We start from the raw sequence: 22076 nt of genomic DNA, 5'->3' as shown, positions 1-22076 counted from the left end.
TAGAGAACAGGCTGCAGAACAGATTCCCACAGCAACAGGCGACGTGAACGAGCGGCCCTTCCTTCCCCAGACTGAGGCCGGACGACACGGCTAACACTAGCGTGACCGTCTTTATGAGCAGCGTCCACTTCCCCAGATACCCTCGGATGATGAAGCCACTCAGGATCGTCTTGATCTGCACACACAAACACACACAAACACACACTCACGTGGGAGTCATCTCATAAAGATCGTATTTACGAGTTGAACGCACATGAACGCCTCCACAATGTTGTAAATACGAGTGGGAAGCTCTGGATTTTCCTTAAAGGGTTAGTTCACCCAAAAATGAAAATGATGTCATTAAAGTCCCACTCCGATCATATTTTGAGCTATTTTTAAACATTCCCAGTGGTCTTTAAATTATGATTATGCCATTTTTAGCCAAAATCACAAAACCTGTGCCGTTTTCTGGGACTTCGCTTCAGCAGAGCAGCAGTAGCTCATTAGCAATTCGCCTCTGCGTTGTGGGCGGAGCCGTTGGCACGGAGACGCCCCTCCCCCTGCCCGTCGCTGAGAGCTCTGTCTCTCCCGCTAGCTTACACCCCCAATCCCGGTGGGGCAACAGTATTATATACACGTTAATTATTATTATCCGAAGTTAATCAAAGTTATCACCGATCACCGATCATTATTTCACTCCAAGACGTCGCGTGTGGAGACGCCCAGTGGAGTTACTACGTCACAACTCCAGTCGATTTTAGCCGGCATTTTAGCGTCTGCTACTGATTCACAGCCATTTGAATGTAGAAATACAACTTTGAGCTTATTTTTCTCAAGATATGTCCTCTAACATTTGTGTGATATGTTTGTATGTCCTTTTCATCGGAGTGGGTCATTAATGACTCTCCCTCATGTCGCTCCAAGCCCGTCAGACCTCCGTTCATCTTCAGGACACAGTTTAAGATATTTTAGATTTAGTCCGAGAGCTTTCTGTCCCTCCATTGTAAATGTATGTACGGTATACTGTCCTTGTCCAGAAAGGAAATAAAGACATCATCAAAGTAGTCCAAAGGTATTTAGCAGTGATATTGTCAGGCTTTTCTATTTACAGCGAAGTAAGTTAACTACCTGCACAGTATATGATGGCATTATAAAATAACAATGTTAGGGATACACGATATATCGGCCACCATATCGGTATCAAGTCTTCAGAGGCGCACTGTTCAACATTATGGTTTTGATTTGCTTTAAATATGATTGGAATCACTTCAAAAAGGAAAATACAGTTCAGTGCATCATATCGGCTACATAACATTATAATCAGAACATCATTATAATTGTGTGTTTGGGACGTGGCTTTTAATGGTGACTTTTGTTTTTGCAACCAGGATCTCAAAAAATATATACAAATTTGGATTTAGATTTATCGGCCAATATATCGGTTATGAAATATAAAGAATTATCGGTTTCAGTCAAAATGTTCATATTGGTGCTTCTCTAAACAATGTAATATGTAATGATAAAGATTGCAGTGGCTTCAAAAACTACTTAAAAACATAAAAAAGCACATTTCTTTGTTCTTCATTTTCTAGAACTGGAGTTTAAGAACCTTGCTGTATCTTTGTGTAATTAATTAAGGTAAAGTACACCGCCATCTCACTCCGACTTCCCACCTCGTAAACACGACTTCCCAGGAGGACTTGCACGCACCATAACAGCTCATTTGCATAAGCTGCGCTCAGTTGTGTACCTCGGGGATTCCTGATCCGCAGGCGTACGGCGCGAACACTCGCACCAGAGACACGGCCAGGAAGGAGAAGAAGAGCGCCCACAGCACGTACAGGAAGTAGTTCAGCACGTACACTCCAGCGCCCTGATCACACAATCACACAGATATACGAGAATATCAATCAATCAACCACATTTATTTATATAGCACATTTAAAAACAACACACGTTGGCCAAAGTGCTTTACATACAGCCCAGCACATGCAATCTAAGATTATAAATGAATAAATTACAAAAATTAATATATATACATATATATATATATATATATATATTCTCTTATACGTGTAATATATATATACGTATAAGAGAATATGAAGAAGACTACAAACTCGGGTTGTGTCTGACATTGCTCCCTATACCCTTAGATAGGGCACTAATAATAATAATAATAATAATAAATTTAATTTATAACGCACTTTACATCAATTCAATGACCTCAAAGTGCTACAATGCAAAACAGAATAAAAACAGAAACATTAAAATTATACTTTTAGCCACAAAAGGCTTTTCTAAAAAGATGGGTTTTCCACTATTTGAGGAAACAGCAATTGCACCGCAATAACAAAACGTACAACCGTTGTACACTCAATGGCTAGAGAATAATACCCATAATGCACTGTGATAGTCACGCGCCGAATGTGTCCGAATTCACTCACTCATTTCATTCACTCCCTAAAAGTGAACTATATTAATGGACTAATGTGGAGAATAGTGAATGAGAGGATAGGGGGCGATTCCAATACAGCCTATGGGTGCACGCTAAGAGGAAAATAGAATTGAGATTTTTCTGATAAAAAGTGGCACATAATTTGAAAAAAAAAAATTGTGATTAAATGTCAATGTATAATAATAGTAATAATAATAAAATAAAATTCTAAAAATTATATATATATATATATATATATATTTATTATTAAATTATCATTTATATTTATAATAAAAATAATAAGATATCATTAATAATATATAATTATTAGAATTTACTAAATAAAAATATTAAACAAAACAAGAACTGTGAAATAAAAAAATCTAATATTTAAGATTTATTTTTCAGATAAAAATTGAGATTGTGATTTAAAATGTGATTTAAAAAAAATAAAAGTTTGTTTGTTTACAAAATAAAAATATTAAACAAAATAAGAAAATAAAAATATTTTAACTTTTTAAATATTAACTTTTTATATGTGAACTGTAAAATTAAAAAATCTAGTATTTAAGAAAAATAATATAATTAAATAATATGTTATTTATATAATAATAATTATAACAATAATCATAATTACAGTGCAACTTGATTTTGATGGAAATCCGCATGTAAATGAGCACAGCCTTTGTGATTTGATCATTTCACTAAGCCCATATGCAGCCTTGGGACATGGCTTAAAAATGAGTTTTGAGGTATTCCTCGCTCTACCTCTGTGTATCCCGTCATCAGTTCAGCCCATTTCTGCCACTGAGGACATTTGTCTCTGTCGGCGAAGGTTGTCTCGTTAGACGTCCAGCAACACTGCTCATGACTGTACCAGAACGCAGACAGACACACTCCTTCCTTCAGATCCGTCATCCAATCCACAGCCAGATCAATCACTCCGGCCAGCGTGCCTGTGTTAGACGAGACACACGTGTAGAATGTTAAGTGTTTTGCCCAGTGATGTCATCATAAGTGGGCGTGTCTCTTCACCTGACAGCAGGCCAATCAGAAGCATCACCAGCCATCCTGACCAGGCGTCCAGCAAACTCTTGATCAACTCCCAGATGGACTCTTTACTCTTACTGGTGATCTGCAAACACACACACAACCTGATGATTCAAATGCACGTTCAGTTACTGGTCCAGGAACAATAACACATTTTTTTTAGTTTGGAGGCTAAAATTCAATATTCAACAGCCTAATTTATGGCATAGTAAGGATGCGGTTAGTGTCTGAAACCAACATTCAAAACCCCTGCTACAAATATTAGTGTGTCACAATACCAGCGTCTGCCAGGGTGTCTTACCTTGCGGTGTCTGTCCGTGTCTCTGGACTTCTCTCTCAGCCAGTCGATGGTGTGGAAGTCCTCATAAGTGCCGACGTCTGGGAACGGCTCGTCCAGGAAGTCCATCAGGTTCCCGGCGCCGTTCATCTCCTCGGTGGGAGTCGCACTGCTGGTGCCTGCGCACAAACAACCAGATTATCAACACATAAATTAGCAAACAAACACAACCTGGACATTCACTCATCCAACTTCACCAGGTGCATTCTGGGAAGGTATTGAAGGAATATGCACTTCATATGAGAAAACTTCCATATACATTAGGAACAATTAATATGTATGTTTTTATACGTATGCATAAGTGTTTATTTAAAATAAAATAAAACATTTATGAAAGTGAATATTTCAGAATATTTTGCAACAACGTGCAGCTAATGAAATGCATATTCTTATAAAATACTGTAGCAATACTATAGTACAGTAATGGTATTAATATATATATATATTAATGCTGTCAAATCGATAAATTAATTTATATAAAATACTAATATATATATATATATATAATTATACACACACAAACATATATGTAGGCATATACAGATATACAAAATATATATATATATATGTGTGTGTGTGTGTGTGTGCGTGTGTGTGTGTGTGTGTGTGTATCCACATACTATTTAATGTATAAATAAACATAATAATATATATACACACATATTAAACACAAAGTATATTTATATATTAATGAATGCTGCCATGGTACATGTCAATGTCTAGTTTTTGCAGTCTCGTTTAATTGTCATATATTACAGTAGATGTTTGGCTGTATAACATTTGGGTTGGTCACAATGAAGCTTTATTCATCACAATAAGAGAAAAAACACACGGTGCACGCAGAGGCCTTACAGTAACATCCCTCAGACTCCACAGGTGATGTGACAGTAGCATGTTAAAACACACATGCTTGAATAAACTAAAATGATTTAAAGACCCTGCATGCATCAAAATACACCCGTAATAATAACACGAATGTCACACAGAGAGCAGGTGCACGATGATTCTGATCATACAAACACGATTCTCACCATCTGCCTCCGCCATGTCGCTGTCCGTGAACTAAGATCAGAGATGCAGTGGTGTTTTGAGGTGTTTATCCATCATAACATCAGATTAATCTGATGCAGCAGGACAGGACGGCGACATACAGTGATGACGTCACGGCGTCTATACGGCGCTCACTGCGCGTGCGTGTACGTCAGCGCGGCGCAACGACTGCGCAGAGACACAAAACAAAACAGATTATCATGTTATTAAACTGTATTCAAAACTAAGGACGCTTTCTGATGTGTTGCACAGTAGAAATCAAGTATAAAATATCAGTATCAAATCTAGCCGTCACAAACGACTGTAATTGGTCCATTATGATCCGCGCTTAGAAAAGTAACAGGTACCACGTGACCACAACTGCATACTAGCGGTTAGTGTCCTACATTATCTATCTTTAACTTAGCTACAGTTATTGTTACTACAGTAATCATGTATTTACTTGGTATTAGCCATACTGTCCTTATAGAGAAAAAAAGCCAGGAAACGGGTGTGTGTATGATGTGCATATGCGTATTTGAAGCGCTTTTTTATTTTCAAAATGACATTTTGGAAAGTAAAGAAAGAACAGTTCATTTTGCAAATCATTTTATTTGGAAAATACCGTATACATAAGAAGAAACCAAAACCTTTTACATTTTATAAACAACTTTTGGATCAAACTAAAAACAATAAAAGCACTAAAACACCAAAAGTCATAGCCTTTATTTCTCCTGCTTCTTTATTTCAGAATCTTCAGATTCTTTTATGACATTAATATTTTTCAAATAGCCTATGTGTTTTCGTTTATAATATATAGGTAGGCCTATATTTAAGTTGAGGGAATATTCCTGACAAATTTAATACTTATTTTAAAGTAAATGCACAGTTTTATTGTCATTTAACTCATAAATTTTCATATTTTCATCCTCCTAAATGTCTGTTTTTATATATTTGTTGTTGTTGTTATACTGTTTTTATTAGTTTGAACCATATACATTTCTACATACATTTTTATTTATTTGTTTATTTGTTTGTTCTATCATTATTATTATTATTGAAAATTAGGCCTAAATGTTGTTTAGGTGGAGCTTTTCCTTACAGGTTTTCCTTCTCTATCCTGCGCTGCATATGAACTGTTTATTTTAAAATAAACTAATAAGACCAAGAACATGAATTGGGAAAGTAAACGTAATCAATTCTCTAAATGTCTCTCACTGGCAAAGTGTGTGCACTGAATTAAACATGAGGTATATCATCTTTCATAAAAGTGCACTTTCTTGGAAAGTTTGCATATTTCATTTTCATGATTAGTAAACTGTTTCTCATTAGAATCACATTCACATGTGCAGATCTGGTTAATAACATGATTCATAAATAGCTTGCAACAGTATATGATTTATAATCAAAATGAAGGGTAACACTTTACAACAAAGTTCCGTTTGTTAACATCAATTAACTACATTTAACATGAACTGACAATGAAACAATATTCTAAATCATTTATTAAAAATCAAAAGTTGTATGTGTCAATATTATTGAATGGCCCTGAGCTGACATTACCTAATGAACAATTGTGTACAAAACTTGGTAAATTAGACATTAGACACTCACATTGCTTTGTGAACACAAAAATCATGGAGATGATTTGAAAAGATTAAATTATCCTGAAAAAAAGTAGTCAAACTTGTATTGTTCATGGTAAAAAAAAAAAATTGATAAAAATTGACTGGTATTTTTGTGCATTTTTCATAACAATAGATGTAACTTTTTTCAAGTTCAGTTTTTAAAACTTTTTTCACTTCAGCAATAATTTAAAATTTAAAAACAGATCAAACTTAAATCTGTGCTCCAAAGCATTCAAGATTTACCACAGTTTAAGTTTTATTTTTCAGGCATGCTCAAAAAGTGAATAAATGGATTATAACTGGCTACTACATAAATATAATTTAGTACCATAAAATACAAAATAAAAAACATTATATTAACCAAATTAATGATGTACTAATCTAATCCAATCCACTCAAATCATTAGAGGTCACTGATTTATTATCGGTGCAAAACATCATTTGACGCACTGAATGTCTGTGTTTTCAGATGATCTGCACATGTGAATGATGTTGTTGTGCTGAGAGAGAGAGAGAGAGAGAGAGAGAGAGAGAGAGAGAGAGAGAGAGAGAGAGAGAGAGAGAGAGAGAGAGAGAGAGAGCAGCGCGCTTCTGCCCACCTGACGCGAGAGATGACGCGCGGCGACTCCTCAGCAAACACTCATGCCACTCCTCAGTCACTGACTAGAGGAAGAGGAGGAGGAGGAGGAGAGGTGGTCATGGACCCTGGAGTGTGTGCTCTGGAGCTGCTGGGTGTGTGTTTCTCGCTGGCCGCCTGCTTGTGTTCGCTTCTCACCACCGCCATGCCCCGCTGGCTCACGCTCTCCACGGAGCTCCTGCCCACGGAGAGCTTCGAGCTGGGCTTGTGGGGAACATGTGTGGTGCATGATCTCGGGGTCACCGAGTGCAGGCCGTACGACAGTTTACTGGGTCTCCCTCCTGATATTCGCCTAGCCAGAATCCTGATGTGCGCAACGGTGGTTGCAGGTTTAATCGGCCTGTCCTTCTCCATCCCGGGCATCTACCTGGTGAACAGCTGCAGACGCACTGAGAACTTCGAGACCAAGCGGACCCTGAAAATGCTCGGTGGGATCTTTGGCTTCGTTGCAGGAGTGCTCGGGCTCGTGCCCGTGTCTTACGTGGCGCACCTGACGGTCCTGCGCTTCTTCGACGAGAGCGTGCCGAACGTGGTTCCTCGCTGGGAGTTTGGAGACGCGCTCTTCTTCGGATGGACCGCTGGGTGTTTGCATGTGGTGGCCGGTTTCTTGTTGGTCACCTCTTGCTTGTATCTGCGAGAGGAAACATGCGCATTACACCAGTCTATACCGCTAAACAGAGCGCGCATTACGCGTCCACAACGATCTCCATCACGCCGGAGGACAGAATACGTGTGAGATATGTAACCTCTGGCCCGTTATGGCACAGTTTTGCTTTAACTAATGTTTTGCTGCACTGATAATTATTCAATGGTCTCTATTGATATGTAAGTTGATTGTAAATAAATGCTGCTACTTTCCGTTTTTATTTTTTTATCAGATTGGTAACCCTTTACAATAAGGTCCCATTATTCAATAACATCAAGCAATACATTTTTGCATTAATCTTTGTTAATGCTATGAAAAACACAACTATTCATTGTTAGTTCATGCCAGCTCAGGTGTCAGGTCTATTAAATATAATATTAACTTTTGATTTTAATAATGTATTAGTAAATATTGAAATTAACCATTCATGTTAAATGTAGTTAATTAATGTTAACAAACGGAACTTTATTGTAAAGTGTTACCCTTAATTTTGAAATCATCAGTACTGTTGCAAGCTATTTATGAATCATGTTATTAGCTCGTTTGACACCCAGATCTGCACATGTGAATGTGATTCTAATGAGAAACTGTTTACTAATCATGAAAATGAAATATGCAAACTTTCCAAGAAAGTGCACTTTTATGACTATAAGGTCATTTATATATATCAAGACAATTTTATGCTAATTATCCAAATATTGCCAGAAAAACCAGCCGCAAGCTTGTCAGTTTGTCTGTTTTTATATTTTAAAGCACTGAAAGAGAGAGAGAGAGCGAGTGAATGAGAGATTATATCTTGTGTTATATCTCTGACGTGTCAAAGTACCAAAGTGTGATGATCAATAAATCAGCGGGATGTTTTTGTCACGTGATGTGTGGAGAGGTTTGCATTTTTTATTCAACTTTGTGAAATTGCCTTTAATTTGTCAGTTTAAAGCAAATATGACAATATTGCTTGTGAGGATCATAAATTAAGAAAGAATATTTTAAAATGCTTAATAAACTAAATTCACATGCAGAGATAGCCTATACAAAGGTCTGAGACTAGTAAAAAACCCCGCATTAAAACATTTTTCATGTAAATGTTATATATGTATTCCATTTATATATAATTTCCAAGTTTAAAATAGATTTTCCAAGTTTCTCTCAGACTTTTGAATTCCCCTGCATATATTATCAACATATAAAAAAATGTTGTAAAAATATCACATATAATGAGAGATTTATAGACACACAGATCTAGATTTGATTATGTGATGATGAAATGTGCAGTATGATTTCATCTGCTTCAACTAGTGTATCTTGGAAGGGACATTACTTTTAATCTTGTTCTGCATAACTTGAAAGAAACAATGTTAATACATTGTATGGTAAAAGTGGCGAGTGTGTTCAACATGACCCTCCGTTTTCTTCACTGAGACAAAATTGCATTACACAAAACAACATCATTATATAAAAGATATCCATTTGAGTGTGTGATCTGTGACGTGTGTGTGTCCTGATGGGTTCAGGCCCAGTTCTGCGGGAGGAATGTGTCTTTGATCACGTACTTCTAAATCTCTTCAGCCTCGTGTCTGAAATGTTGTAATGCTGTGTTTGCGTGGATCGGATCTTCTCAGAGGTTCTGCTGTCAGATGAAAGTTCTCATTGTTGTCTTTCCACAATGGACTCATTATAATGTTGCATGCTAATCTTGCCATCTTTTACATACAAAGGTTTCTTCACTATCAGGAGCACATGGTGCCGACGGCTTCATGCCCACTTCCTTTATGATAATGAGCCGTATGGATGAAACACATCCTCCAAGTCATGATCTCTCGAGTGAGATTAAAGAATCACCATTGCTATACACTTAAAAAACAAAACACTTGGGCTTAAATTAATTTGAATTGCATGCACATGTTGTATGAACATGGTTAAAATATCTAAAACAGAGTACTTTAAAGAACACTTGGGCTTAAATTAATTTGAATTGCATGCACATGTTGTATGAACATGGTTAAAATATCTAAAACAGAGTACTTTAAAGAGTCAACAACTACATAATTTGTGGTGATTTGTTTTACCCCCCTTTTTTAAAAATGTTTTTATTTATTTTTTATTACAAAACATAAAATTTAAATTCCTATTTGATTTTTTTTGTGTGTGTGTGTGTGTGCATATAATTATGTTTGTCTTTTTTATTTTCATAATCTGAATTAATGCATGTTACATCACGAGTGTATATGTATCTATATTACTTACACTATATTACATGTTATTGTTACTCTCTGTCAGACCCAAGATGAAGCTAATTAAAAATAAAATAAAAATAAATTTAAAAAAATCTAAAACAAGCAATACTTTAGTTAAAATTGAAACAAATTAGATTTATTTATGATAAATACAAACCTGGGTTTGTGTATTTAAAACACTTAACACTATTACGACTGACAAACATCACATTAATGCAGTATTAGATAGTATGATATATAATATCAATCTTTAAATGCAAGATATTTAAAGTGTATTCTTGCATTAGTTCCACTTTAGCACAATCAAATATACTTCAGTTTATCTTTACTTGGACCTCAGAATATATTTCTGGAGAACTAAAGTACAAAATTAGTTGTTTCAATTTAGCACTTTAAGTCTTCAAATTTAGTATACCATAAGGACAATTGCAGGGTGTTTATATTAATACGTACATAAATATGTTCACAATAAGATCTATAACATGCATTTAGAAAATAGGGTGAATTTTCATGTCATGCTAACTTTAATGATGCTAATTTAACGGCATGCTGAATACTGTGGCTTGTTGTGTGATGAGGTGTACCGTCCATGCATTGGACGTCGCCATTGCATTCCTTCTTTGAGCTCCAGGAATCTAAATGACTGTATTATTTGAGTTGTGAACAGAAATCTGGGTTGACTGTGCTTGTTTTTGGTTCTGACGTGCGTAAGAGAGGCCTTTTGTTCTCCTGCCATCGGTCTTGGCACAATGTGGACCTCAGAAAGAACTGCTTTGGCACAGACTGCACTTCCAGTCTAACAATTAGTGTAGTGATGGTCTGGAGAGCGCTTCACGTGCCCTGCCACTGCCATCCTCCGCAGGAGTTCACGTGAGAGAGGTCGAGAGGTCAAGAGGTCGAGCTGTAAGATCCACACCTACCAGCCGTGGAGCGACGCCAGCGCCTCGATGACGCGCGTCCAGGACCGGCACCAGAACTCAAGTTTAAGCAGGAGATCTTCCAGTCGTAACAACAGTAATAAAGGTAGCATTTTACAAAAAGGTCTCATCAATGAATTAATAACATGGATTAAAGGTGCATTGCGCAACATTTCATGTTAAAAATACCCGTTTTTCTAACCCATACATGCTTAAACAATTGCCTGATGGGCTGAATGAGCCCTTCTCTGATCACTGCGATTGCCTCTATAATCCTGTACAGTGAAATAAATAATTTCGGGACGGAGTTTGAGACTGGGCGTGACGTCATGCGCGTTCACGCTCCCCTGGCTATGTCTGGCAGGTTTGTGTATTCGCCGCCATTCTCCGTATCAGCGAAGACAACTCGAGCGACAAAACTTTAGTCAACTTTCGACAAAAGTAGAATGGATTCAAAGACCGGCTTGCAGTTCATTCCAAACCCCAACGCAAACTCCAGGTAAGACAAAGAAAAGAAAACTTTTGTCTAGTGCCACCAAAAGGGCCAAATTGGAGTCAGACAGGCGTCGGAATAAGACGAGAGTCAACATCGGGAAGGCTTTCAACAAATGGAGAGATGTCCGGGCTGCTCTAGGGCTCAAACGGGATCCTCAGTTGGCTTTTTTCTTGATAAAACGGTTCATGAACGTGTTTCCATAATAATACAATCATAAGTGGATACAGTAAACACATAAAACAGTTCAACATGGAGATAGATGGAAACAAAAGCCGAAGTTTTCTACTACCCCCGTTTTCCCCTCACACATAAGTGCGTAATTTACTCAAATGCCTTTCCTTTCATGTATTTAAAATGACTTGCAGATTTATAATTTTATTACCTCTGAAGACATTATGACTGTAAACAAAAGATTTGTGCGGCTGATGCTCCTTTGGTCATGAACAGCACGTGCTCGTGCGTGTGTGTGTGTGTGTGGTCCATGAGCGTGCACACCTCTGGTTGCAGTTTCGCTTGTCGCCAAAGGGGGCATAGTTCTGCAAAAACTCAGAGACTTGCGCAATGCACCTTTAACAATAAGCTATATATAGGCTACTTATTAACGTAAGTCAATAAAAATGTTCATGTTAGTTCACAGTGCACTAACTAATGTTAACAGATACGTATATCTTTGATACTAAAAACGTATGAGATAAACATTCAGATTAATAAATTCTGTGGAAGTATTGTTAGTTCATGTTAACTAATTTATTTAACTAATGAAACCTTATTGTAAAGTATTCCAATAGCATTAATAAAAATAATAAATTTTATTTGTACCTTTCTTACACTCAAAGTAATGCAACGGTGAACTATAAAATAAAATAAACATGCAACAACAATTAATGATAATGAAATAAAAGAGGTTAATATAAAACTTTCTAAACGAGCTAATTAAGGTTTTTAGTTGCCAATCTGCACATCATCCGTCTCAAACAAGCAAAAGTAATGTTCGTGCTTCCAATATCAAACTATGAGGGGAGCGTATGCTTTTTGAGCCAACATTATCCACAATCCTTTGCACAACGAAAGGCATTTGTTAGTTTTTCTTTAGATATAAATGATGAATTTTTTTTTTGAGGTAGTGAAACAACATGTTAATGGTTGAGAGATGCATTACAACACAAACAGTGAATTTTATCACCAGTGAAGTACATACTTGTAATATTTACCCACAAAAATAAATAAATTTATATATATATATATATATATATATATATATATATATATATATATATATATATATATAGAGAGAGAGAGAGAGAGAGAGAGAGAGAGAGAGAGAGAGAGAGAGAGAGAGAGAGAGAGAGAGAGAGAGAGAGAGAGAGAATAAAACCTGTTCTCTCAGTGTGGACGAGCTTATGTCTACATGAAGCTTCTTACCCAACAATCACTGTTAAAAAAAAATCCCTTCGATCACAATGTTCCTGCAGGATCAAGCTAAGAAAGATAAAAGAAATAATCCCCTTAATTCCTTCATTGTCTTGATCATCAGGATTACAGCCTGTCTCATAAATCCCTGTCCATGCTTTTATCTTCTTTTTACAGTAATGAACCATTTCTTATAGTCGAACAGGAGTTTAATGCAGTTGTGCTCATGACTTTGGGATTATAATCAGATAATGACTTCTTGAGAAAATCAAAAGGATCAGAAATACAATTGTAAATGTACAACCTTTGACAATGTTTTATGATTCAGCCTCACTTATCTCCCCTCAAAAACAATGGCAGTGCTTTACAACAGCTAAATAAACGCATTACATCTAAACCAACAACATGTTTATTAGATCCAATACCCACTAAATTACGGAGAGTTCGTTTGGGAAGAGCCTCTTCTCAATATTATCAACTCGTCTTTATCTGCAGGTCATGTCCCCAGACTTCTCAAGCTGCAACCCTCTCATTAAAGCTGCAGTCCGCCGTTTTTCCTCTTAAGCCTGGAACACACCAAGCCGACGCCGACGAACTAGCGCGGATGAAAGCCGACTGTGTTGTCGCCTCTCGTCGGGGTAAAAAGCTGCACTTGAACACACCGAGAGAACTACAGCCGACTGTCAGCTAGAATGCGCGTTCTGCGCCTGCGTGTAAATGAGACAATTGTATATTTCTGCAGATATATTCTCTATATTCGTCATTCAAAAAGGGGAAACCGACGCTGTCGGCTGCAGATACACAAACCATAAACAAAGCAGTGCGTGCTTACCGTTTTAAATATCAATCCTGCTAAACACTTTCTTTATTCCACTCCGCTCGTGTTAATATTGAAATATTCGCCAAGGAACACCCAGGTAAGATGACGTAACATAAGAACAGCCTTCTATCTGTAGAGTTTTGACTTCTTTGCTCGCTGTTTTGCTATTATTCTCGTGCATGACTCTTTCACTAAGCTGAACAGCCAATCAGAGTTCCCTCTTTCACCGACGGCCCGACGCCGATTCAACATGTCGAATCGGCCGAAACAAAGCCGACGAGGACCAATTTCAGCCGACGGCACGGAACCGTGCGGAACACACCGAGGAAACTCAGTCGGCCGACGCACAAAAACTGGCCGACGGCCGACCGTCGGCTTAGTGTGTTCCAGGCTTAAGTCGCCATCTCTGTTCGAAATCTGCAATTGCAGTCATTCGCGGAGTTATCAACTTTACGTGAGTTGTAGTTCGATACGACACAGCGCGGATGAACACAATGTTTGAGGAGAGTGTGTGTGTGTCAGTCGCCGCCCGGTGTGGATACTGGCATTCACAATCACAGATTATACTTTTTGGAAGTATGACCAACATAATAATTTTCACCCTAAAATGTAATCTGAACAAGTAAGAAACATCCACTTTTGTTCTGGTTCTGACATTGCAGTAAATCGCGCTGATTAAATCTAACGATCGCTTATCATATCACGCAAAAGAAACCGTGCAAATTATACTCTGTTCTCAAATTGTTAATGTTAACAACTACATTTGAAGCCTTTTCGATATTATCCTTGTTTTCACATGGGCCGGTTGCAATCTCTTTTCCCAACTCTCAGTCCGAAGTCTTCTGTGTTTTACAGCGGGTGAATCTGCTGTCACTGGTGATCGTCGTTTGAACCTTTCTGGATCCGCCATCAAATTAATAAGTTTAATTATATCAAGTGCTGTGAGAAAAGGCTATAAATCTCCACCTCCAACATCCTCACACGCAATATAGCCTACTAGCCGAGACTCTTCTTTATGTGTGTGTACAGTTGTGTGTGTGTACAGATGTGACGTAATGACGCAAAGACATGATCGAAATCCACCAGTACAACTGGAATTAAAAACATTATTACAAGCTTACCGTTTTGAATCGAGCTACGGCAAGCAGAGAGTTTTAAACACTGGCTGGTTGTACTTGCTCAAAAAAATGTTAACCCAAAAATGTTACGGACTGGAGCTTTAAGAAAACACAACTAGATCCAAATCAATTGGCAAATTACAGACCGATTTCAAATCTTCCATTTATGTATTAAACACTATTTGAAAAAGTTGTCTCCACTCAATTGTGCTCCTTCCGGCAAAATAACATTTATGAAGAAATTCAGTCCGGATTCAGGCCTCATCATAGCACAGAAACTGCACTCGTTAAAATTACAAATGACTTATAGCTTCTGACTGTATCTCAACACTAGTTTTACTTAATCTTAGTGCTGCGTTCGATCATAAAATACTCTTAGATTGACTACAAAGTTACACCGGTATTCAGGGACAGGCATTAAGGTGTAGGTACCATTTTTTTTATTTGAACATTATCGAAGTTAGTAAATTATGGATTGCCACAAGGGTCTGTTTTGGGCCCTTTGCTATTTTCAATATACAAACATGGAATTATTTTCCACCGTTATATTTCATAACGACCAGATGAAATCTCTAAATTATCCACGTTGACAGAGTGTGTTCAAGATATAAAATATTGGATGATGAGTCAATTTCTATTAAATTAATTTAAGGATGTACTGTAACTTCATCTGCTAAAGAGTGTTATATTAGACAGCAACTTGTCTTTCAAAATTATATTAGGCCTATATACAAAATTATATTTCATACGTTAAAAAACAAACAATATGCATACAAATAAATGTGAACTGAATAACAGAGATCTCTCAAACTGGGAAAAGTATATAAAAAGTATTTTTACTACTTCACGTGTAACATCAATTATTCCATACTTAAATGTAATTTCAAAAAATATTCCCGTAGCTCAAACAGTAGAGCTTCCCATTAGCAACTCAGATACAGGTGAAACTCGAAAAGTTAGAATATGGTCCAAAAGTTCATTTATTTCAGTAATTCAACTCAAAAGGTGAAACTAATATATTATATAGACTCATTACATGCAAAGTGAGATATTTCAAGCCTTTATTTGTTATAATTTTGATGATTATGGCTTACAGCTTATGAAAACCTTTTCACAATATTCAAATTTTGACTTTGGGGTTTTCATAAGCTGTAAGCCATAATCATCAAAATTATAACAAATAAAGGCTTGAAATATCTCACTTTGCATGTAATGAGTCTATATAATATATTAGTTTCACCTTTTGAGTTGAATTACTGAAATAAATGAACTTTTGCACCATATTCTAATTATTCCAGTTTCACCTGTAGTGTTTTGAACAATGACAGACCCTTTAAACAATTAAAATACATTACACAAAAACCCCAAGATACAAGCACAAAAACAATGACAAAAAATTGTGGCATTTATCACGAATGTTGTTTTGCCACTATAACTTGTGTTTGTTTATAGGCATACTTATATTTTTCATTTCTGATCTGTTCTGAAGTTTGATGTGGAGTGTTTAATGTTTGTAAACGTTTTGTTTTATTTACCGGTATTTTACTTTATTAAACGTAGATAAAAAATAAAATGTGACTTATACAACAATGTGACTTATCTTTATGCCTTCTCTTTTAACGATAGAAATTTGCTACTTATAGTCGTTTTCACAATAAATTATTATTAGTATTATTTGATTATGGGGGTCTACAGGGTCGGGCAGTGTTTGTACAGTAGTAGTTACAGTATGAAGGGCCTGAGACAAATCTTTTTTTACAGTCTATGAGACGAACACAGCATCCTAATTATGGTCTTCTGCAGCATCACACACACACACACACACACACACACACACACACACACACACACACCTGGAAATAGCCTTCATCCTATCCTCGCACTTTGTAACATATCTTTCCCTCGTGGGTCAAAATTACCCGAAGCCCTAAAATGATACTTTCCAGAAAGCTTATTTTATTTAATTTTGATAATATTTGTTCTATTTTTTAATGTAATTTTTTGTTCTTTTTTTTATTTTATTTACCTTTAAATTACTATATTTGATCAATAAATAATAAATAAATAGTAATCTAAGCACATTCCTCACATTCTTTCAACTTAAATTCAAAATAACTCACAATTTCATGCATAACCCTTTTAATTCAGCTCAAAATATCTTACATTGGGTGTCTTTGCAGACCTCTTGTGGAAAAATAACAATATAACATGATATTAAATGACTCTGGCAATTAGATGGAGCAAATGAGTTGTTTCCGCTGGGTCCTAAAGTCAGTTCTACTTCAGCATGCATTCAGATACACATGTAGACATTTTTAAAGGAGAACTCCGGCGCGAAATGAACCTTTGGTCTAATAAAACATTGGTACCTAGTCAACCGTTATCTGAGATTTGTTTTCATGATAATCGAATGTAAAGAGTTTTATCTCTAAAAACTGTTTAGCGTATAACGCTAGTAATGGGGGCATATAATAAGTAAAAAGAAATCGCTAGTTAATACCACTAACAAGGCTCAAAATAGCCCCACACTAACACAGTAACATAATGAGGGTCCCTACATGCAAAACGAAGCATTGAGAACTTTGTAAGTGTACAGACCGTTTAATAAGAAGATAAAGATAAAGACAGTCCACTTCGTGTATACAGACAGGAGCCATCTTTGGAAAACAGTCTTGACTAATCAAACCACGAACGACGTGCTAAGTGAGCTGAACTATATGAAGTTCACTGAACTTCTGAACTGTATGAATGGCGTTCGTGGTTTGATTAGTCGAGACTGTTTTCCAAAGATGGCTCCTGTCTGTATACACGAAGTGGACTGTCTTCATAAAATATCTTCTTATTAAACGGTCTGTACACTTACAAAGTTCTCAATGCTTCGTTTTGCATGTAGGGACCCTCATTATGTTACTGTGTTAGTGTGGGGCTATTTTGAGCCTTGTTAGTGGTATTAACTAGCGATTTCTTTTTACTTATTATATGCCCCCATTACTAGCGTTATACGCTAAACAGTTTTTAGAGATAAAACTCTTTACATTCGATTATCATGAAAACAAATCCCAGAGAACGGTCGACTCGGTACCAATGTCTTATTACACCAAAGGTTCATTTCGCGCCGGAGTTCTCCTTTAAATAATTGTTTCGGATAGATTTAGCATTTTTAGTTTGAATTTTGAGCAATTTTATATTTTTCTATGTGTAGCGAACTGAAGCGTTCCTAAGGGGGTCATTATTGACCCAAGAGGGAAGGAAGGATTTGTTACTTTTTTAAACCACAAAACTCCTCAAATCCATTCATTTTGTGTGTGTGTGTGTGTGTGTGTGTGTGTGTGTGTGTGTGTGTGTGTTCAAGTGCGACAATAGTCCTAGGGTCTTGAACCCCTCTGATGAAACACTCAATTTATAACATAAAAAAAAGAAGAAAAAAAGATTTTCGGTTTAAAATGACCCGAGGAAAGGATGAGCTAACTGTTCTTCTGCGTTTGGAAAGCTAGATTGTCAATTCCCTGGCGGTTCACACGGGTCCCCGAGGACCCTTCTCCGGGCCACGAGGGCCTCACTCTGGGCTCCAGCACGACCGGGACCCTGTAGGACAGAAAGACCACCCCGCTACAGACCAACAGGGTGGATGCAAATATCCCCACGATGATACCGGGTCCGATGTATTGCTTTACCGGAGCGGGAGGCATGAGAAACTCTGCTGGGAATATTATAGTCTGATTGTTTATGACTGAGTGGAGATTCCAGCACACGGGCACGAGCGCAGCAGCTCCGGTGAGGATGAACAGAAACCCGCCGGTGTAAAACGCCAGTCTGATGGCTTTAAACGTGTTCAGTCCGAAGTAAATATTCCTGAGGCCGTAAACGACGCTAGCGTTTCCAATGAGCCCAAGAACCAGAGCCACTAGCAGGAGCACCTGAGCCGAGGCGATTTCTGGTGGCGTGAACGACTCCAACAAACCAATCCTCTGACAGAACATGATCTGGTTGTTGGATAAGATCAGAACGTGACTATAAAAACACACTCTCCAAATACCCACCCATGCCAGACCTGAAGTGATGACTGACAGGTCAGATACTTCCCAAACCCGCCACTCCACCAGCCCGAGGGTCACAATGATGAGAATCCAGCCGACCGTCCCGAGCCAGAGAGCCACGAACTGCGCATGCGCCGTGTGGACGAGATAAGCCATGGTTTAGACTTCAGATTCACTCTCCTTAATGTGACAAACATCCATCCTGAAGAGCCTCGTCTTCTCTGAAACCGCCGAATGGCTCTTAATGGAGTTCACAGCGACTGAGGAGGAGTGTTGTGGGTTTAACTAACCAATGTCTCCAAGTAACCTGGCAAACAAACCTCACATCCCTCTGAGACAAAGAGACAGACAGAGATCTAGTTTAGATCATAAACTTCCTGTTGCTTTGCTTCAGAAAACAAACAGAGAAATGTAATACTTCAGTAAAAGGCCATATGGTATTTTTTGTGGCAAAATGCATTGACACATAACACACAAAAGAGTAATAATTAATAAATCTATTATATATATATATATATATTTATATATATATATATATATATATATATATATTTAATAGTGTGTGTATACAGTACACACACATATATATAGGTGAAACTCAAAAAATTTGAATATTGTGAAAAGGTTTTCATAGCTATAAGCCATAATCATCAAAATTATAACAAATAAAGGCGTGAAATATCTCACTTTGCATGTAATGAGTCTATATAATATATTACTTTCACCTTTTAAGTTGAATTACTGAAATAAATGAACTTTTGCACGATATTCAAATTTTTTGAGTTTCACCTGTATATACACTCACCTAAAGGATTATTAGGAACACCTGTTCAATTTCTCATTAATGCAATTATCTAATCAACCAATCACATGGCAGTTGCTTCAATGCATTTAGGGGTGTGGTCCTGGTCAAGACAATCTCCTGAACTCCAAACTGAATGTCAGAATGGGAAAGAAAGGTGATTTAAGCAATTTTGAGCGTGGCATGGTTGTACGGGCCGGTCTGAGTATTTCACAATCTGCTCAGTTACTGGGATTTTCACGCACAACCATTTCTAGGGTTTACATAGAATGGTGTGAAAAGGGAAAAACATCCAGTATGCGGCAGTCCTGTGGGCGAAAATGCCTTGTTGATGCCAGAGGTCAGAGGAGAATGGGCCGACTGATTCAAGCTGATAGAAGATACAACTTTGACTGAAATAACCACTCGTTACAACCGAGGTATGCAGCAAAGCATTTGTGAAGCCACAACACGCACAACCTTGAGGCGGATGGGCTACAACAGCAGAAGACCCCACCGGGTACCACTCATCTCCACTACAAATAGGAAAAAGAGGCTACAATTTGCAAGAGCTCACCAAAATTGGACAGTTGAAGACTGGAAAAATGTCGCCTGGTCTGATGAGTCTCGATTTCTGTTGAGACATTCAGATGGTAGAGTCAGAATTTGGCGTAAACAGAATGAGAACATGGATCCATCATGCCTTGTTACCACTGTGCAGGCTGGTGGTGGTGGTGTAATGGTGTAGGGGATGTTTTCCTGGCACACTTTAGACCCCTTAGTGCCAATTGGGCATCGTTTAAATGCCACGGCCTACCTGAGCATTGTTTCTGACCATGTCCATCCCTTTATGGCCACCATGCACCCATCCTCTGATGGCTACTTCCAGCAGGATAATGCACCATGTCACAAAGCTCGAATCATTTCAAATTGGTTTCTTGAATATGACAATGAGTTCACTGTACTAAAATGGCCCCCACAGTCACCAGATCTCAACCCAATAGAGCATCTTTGGGATGTGGTGGAACGGGAGCTTCGTGCCCTGGATGTGCATCCCACAAATCTCCATCAACTGCAAGATGCTATCCTATCAATATGAGCCAACATTTCTAAAGAATGCTTTCAGCACCTTGTTGAATCAATGCCACGTAGAATTAAGGCAGTTCTGAAGGCGAAAGGGGGTCAAACACAGTATTAGTATGGTGTTCCTAATAATCCTTTAGGTGAGTGTGTGTGTATATATATATATATATATATATACATAAATAATAGGTTTATTAATTATTACTCATTTGTCAAAACAAAATAGTAAATGGTATTTAACAATGATAACCCTGGTGTTCATTTAATGAATTATTTACACTACCGGTCACCAAGGCTGCATTTATTTGATCAAAAATACAGTAAAAACAGTTAAATATTATTACAATTAAAAATGGCTGTTTTCTATTTTAATCCATGTTAAAATGTAATTTATTCCTGTGATCAAAGCTGAATTTTCAGCATCATTACTCCAGTCTTCAGTGCCACATGATCCTTCAGAAATCATTTTAACATGATGATTTGATGCTCAAGAAACATTTATGATTATTATCAATGTTGAAATCAGTTGCTCTTATTTTTGCTTAAACTATGATACATTTGGTCAAGATTCTTAGATGATTAGAAAGTTAAAAAGAACAGCATTTATTTGAAATATTAATCTTTACTAACAATATAAATGTATTTACGGTCACTGATTTTAAAACACGGTTCATCTGTGTCAAGATGTTTGTGGATATTTTAAAATATATTTTCAATCAATACACATAAAATCGAATTAAAGTTTCGAATAAATGATAATAAAAAACTGATCGTATTACCATATCAGCACATGTTCCACTGATCCATGAATCTTCTCGTTTCGACGCTCAGCGTTGGACTGGAGACGGTGTAAAACTCCACTTCCTTTAGCTCAGAAATCCAGTGTAAACAAGCCTGTGAATATGTTTCTGTGAATGATTGACCACGGCTCACCAATCATAAAATCAAACCAATGAGGAATTTGAAATCATTTGCATCATATTGGAAAACAAAGCGACTCATAAAATCATAAAGTGTGGGTGAGGCTTCAGAATGAGTTATAAAACATTGAACAACTTATTAATAATATACTGTAAATTCAATAAAAAACTACTGTGAAAATGTTTGGGAATAATTTCCAAATGGCAAGTGTGATATAAACCAGATGGATGATCTGTCCAAGAACTTAACCGCAAATTTGCAGTATATAAATATTTTTATTTGTATTTCAGCACTGAAAGCGCATCTATGATCGGTATATCTCCTGCCTGCAATAAAAGACTCTTCCGGTTCACAGTGAGATTGGAAAGCAGGGATATGGGCCATAAATCAAGAGATTGAAAGAATATTTGACATACGAGATGAGATATTCTGAAGCTCCCTTTGTTATTTCATTAAGTTAAAAAACAAACAAACAGGAAAGTTTAAAACATTTACACTGAAATGAGTAAAATG

General features: G+C 37.1%; 3 protein-coding genes across 3 annotated transcripts in view; 1 reads left to right on the top strand and 2 right to left on the bottom strand.

Annotated features, from left to right (window-relative positions):
• Window positions 1-4990, bottom strand: part of clcn4 (chloride channel, voltage-sensitive 4) — a 19120-nt gene extending 14130 nt beyond the window's left edge. Inside the window, exons 1-6 of the mRNA XM_056236286.1 lie at window positions 4838-4990; window positions 3771-3925; window positions 3455-3554; window positions 3188-3375; window positions 1733-1855; window positions 1-175 (exon numbers count right to left, since the gene is read on the bottom strand). The exon at window positions 1-175 is cut by the window's left edge and continues 32 nt beyond it. Coding sequence (XP_056092261.1) covers window positions 1-175; window positions 1733-1855; window positions 3188-3375; window positions 3455-3554; window positions 3771-3925; window positions 4838-4853 — 757 coding nt within the window. The 5' untranslated portion in view covers window positions 4854-4990. The remainder of the gene's footprint in view (window positions 176-1732; window positions 1856-3187; window positions 3376-3454; window positions 3555-3770; window positions 3926-4837) is intronic.
• A 2077-nt stretch (window positions 4991-7067) lies between these two features.
• On the top strand, window positions 7068-8111 carry LOC130071452 (putative claudin-24). The gene has a single exon (XM_056236295.1). It carries the CDS (start codon window positions 7075-7077, stop codon window positions 7834-7836), a length of 762 nt encoding a protein of 253 aa, XP_056092270.1. The 5' UTR covers window positions 7068-7074; the 3' UTR covers window positions 7837-8111.
• Window positions 8112-18201: 10090 nt separating this feature from the next.
• Window positions 18202-21816, bottom strand: LOC130071453 (claudin-34-like). Its single transcript, XM_056236296.1, has 2 exons — window positions 21422-21816; window positions 18202-19107 (listed from the first exon to the last, which is right to left on the bottom strand). Exon 2 carries the CDS (start codon window positions 18932-18934, stop codon window positions 18206-18208), a length of 729 nt encoding a protein of 242 aa, XP_056092271.1. The 5' UTR covers window positions 18935-19107; window positions 21422-21816; the 3' UTR covers window positions 18202-18205.
• Between the last annotated feature and the right edge of the window lie 260 nt (window positions 21817-22076).

The sequence above is a fragment of the Rhinichthys klamathensis genome, unplaced genomic scaffold (assembly GCF_029890125.1).
Source record: "Rhinichthys klamathensis goyatoka isolate OS25496 unplaced genomic scaffold, OSU_Roscu_1.1 h1tg000444l_1, whole genome shotgun sequence".
In the NCBI taxonomy this organism is placed as follows: Eukaryota; Metazoa; Chordata; class Actinopteri; order Cypriniformes; family Leuciscidae; genus Rhinichthys; species Rhinichthys klamathensis.
Note: the sequence above shows the minus strand (reverse complement) of the source record. Positions and strands in the feature narration are given on the sequence as shown.